General features: G+C 52.8%; 1 protein-coding gene across 1 annotated transcript; it reads left to right on the plus strand.

Annotated features, from left to right (window-relative positions):
* Window positions 1–15: 15 nt before the first annotated feature.
* Window positions 16–2169, plus strand: CSUI_009548 (uncharacterized protein). Its single transcript, XM_068069663.1, has one exon. It carries the CDS (start codon window positions 403–405, stop codon window positions 886–888), a length of 486 nt encoding a protein of 161 aa, XP_067918361.1. The 5' UTR covers window positions 16–402; the 3' UTR covers window positions 889–2169.
* The last annotated feature ends 10 nt before the right edge of the window (window positions 2170–2179 follow it).

A 2179-nucleotide genomic window follows, 5' to 3' on the forward strand; every position in this document is an offset into this window, starting at 1 on the left:
TTTCGTCACGGCCTTCTGGTTATCCTTGTGTTTGCTGGGCGCCCTAGGGATGGGGTCACTTTGTGAAAGGGAGATGTTAGCTCCTTGACTCATGATTTTCCTTCACTGTCGTCCTCGGCATTTTCTTACCCTTCATGGCATAAGCAATTGCTACCAGTATGATAAGATAGGGGAAGTCGATTTTACTTATTTCGTTGATGACAAGACACAGTGGTGAGATAGCATAGGAAAGTAAGATGTACGTAGTGGATTCAGCACATTCCTGGCCACCGACGCTAAGCCCAGCACGCGCTGGACGGCCCGCGCTTGAAAAAAACAGGGGTTTCGTGGAGTATCCTGCAACAGTGCAAGGGAACCATGGGGAGATTTTGGCACTTTCGAGGAGTGCTGTAGCCAGTTGTCATGCGAGATTCGACGCTTTGTTGCATCGGGAAACTATTACCGGTGTCCATCTTATCGCGTGAGCGCCGCGCTGCGGTGCGCCAGCCTGGCTTTCCCGGACAGCATTCGGCTGATTGGTGCTGTGCGCCGGCACTATGTGGGGTGTCCGGAATCACCAGTGCGGTTGTCATACGACAATCTATGACAGCCCGGTGTTTCTCAGTGCTTACTCGCACGACCAGGTGGCTTAGCACTGGTGGCCAGGAAATTGCTACGATGGGTGACTTTACTGTGTTATGTAACTGTTGTACGTTTGTGATGAGTGTACTACGTTACCTTTATGTAATCGTACTGCCGTGCTGCGCAGGGACGGGGGTTGAGAGTGACTACGGAGCGCGGCCGCACGGCGGCTGCCGCAGGGGACACGCGAGGCTTGGCAGGGCCGGGGGACCCTTTTTTCCCCGGGATCTTTTCTTAAGTAAAACATGTATTTTTTTCCTTTTTTGATTTTGAACACTATTAGAAAAAGAAAAGAGAAAAAGGGAGAGGAAATAAAAAGATCGGAGCGGCGGCTGGAGACTGCCGCTGGTGCGCGGGCGACGGGGCGGCGGACCGCATGCGAACCGAACGGTTCACGGAGTTGTCTCCGGGGAGAGGAAGAGTTTGGAGAACTTTGTGGGCTCTTGTCTGGAGAGAGAAGAGAGTTTTCACGTTTTCCGTTGCAAGTTTTTCGCTGGTTCCGTGATTTCCTTCGATTTCCACGGCCGGTGTGAGACCGCCTTGTAGGGTTGGCGTCGATCAGCGACTATCCAGGGACAGGAGGGGTGCTGAAACAATTCTCCGGCACCTGGTGAAGTGATTCTACGAATCCTTGTGACCCTTTCTTCGACGCTTGACCGCCCGCCCTTTCTCGTTATCTGACGAGTAGGCATTCCATAGACACTTTGGGATGTGTCAGCGTGTACGTCCTTCGCGTTACCCTGGCGCTTAAGGATGTGTCCGGGGCGACGACGAATTAATATGGGCACTTCGGGATAGTGCTGCAGCCGGGGGTCAGTGCGTTTTCCGTCGTTGCGGTGCACCAAGGGGTTATGCCGAGTGAATCGATTTTTCCTCGGGTAAATACTTGACTGTGCCCTAGTAGCGGTACTGCGGCTCGCCGCTGAGTGGATCGACCGTACGCACAGGCGCTTGGCAGAAGGACCTGAGAGGTTTCTGCGGGTTACCGCGAATTGGAAGACGTGCGTTGAGAGCTGTGGCGAGTGATTTGGGGACTTGTTCCACATTTTTAGAAAGTGCGAAGGTGTTGTGAGTGTTTCGATAACGGAACATCGACGAACCCATGTGAATGGCTTTTCGTTGGTCAACCCTGTGATGTTTCCGAGAGTCCCCAGTGCATGAATCTCACCCGGAAACAATCGTTCTTTGATCTGACAAATCACAAGCGCACGTGTGAAGCATGTCGTTCGCTCAGAAGGTCCTGCGCGAGGCGAGGAGTCTCGCGGAACAGCCTGTGGATGAACCCGCCACGGACTGTACGTCACATTTAGGCAGGAGAGTTGCGTTATCGCTGCAACTAGTCGCGTGCGCTCGTAGCTACATAAGCTTAGTTACGACAACCCTAAATTGTGGCAGCGGTAGTCCGCGTTACGTTGTGCGTGGTGTACGGACTGGGCGCCTGATTCCAGATTTCTCGACACTTGCGAATGTGTCCCGGGACAAACGAACCTCTCGCCTTTGAAGAGCGATGGTCATACTGTCACAATTAAGATATTTTCTTCTCTACAAGTGCCTTCTA

Source organism: Cystoisospora suis (assembly GCF_002600585.1).
Source record: "Cystoisospora suis strain Wien I chromosome Unknown contig_5742, whole genome shotgun sequence".
In the NCBI taxonomy this organism is placed as follows: Eukaryota; Apicomplexa; class Conoidasida; order Eucoccidiorida; family Sarcocystidae; genus Cystoisospora; species Cystoisospora suis.

Coding starts and splice junctions, on each gene's coding strand:
- CSUI_009548 (XM_068069663.1), top strand. CDS start 403: ATGCGAGATTCGACGCTTTGTTGCATCGGGAAACTATTACCGGTGTCC.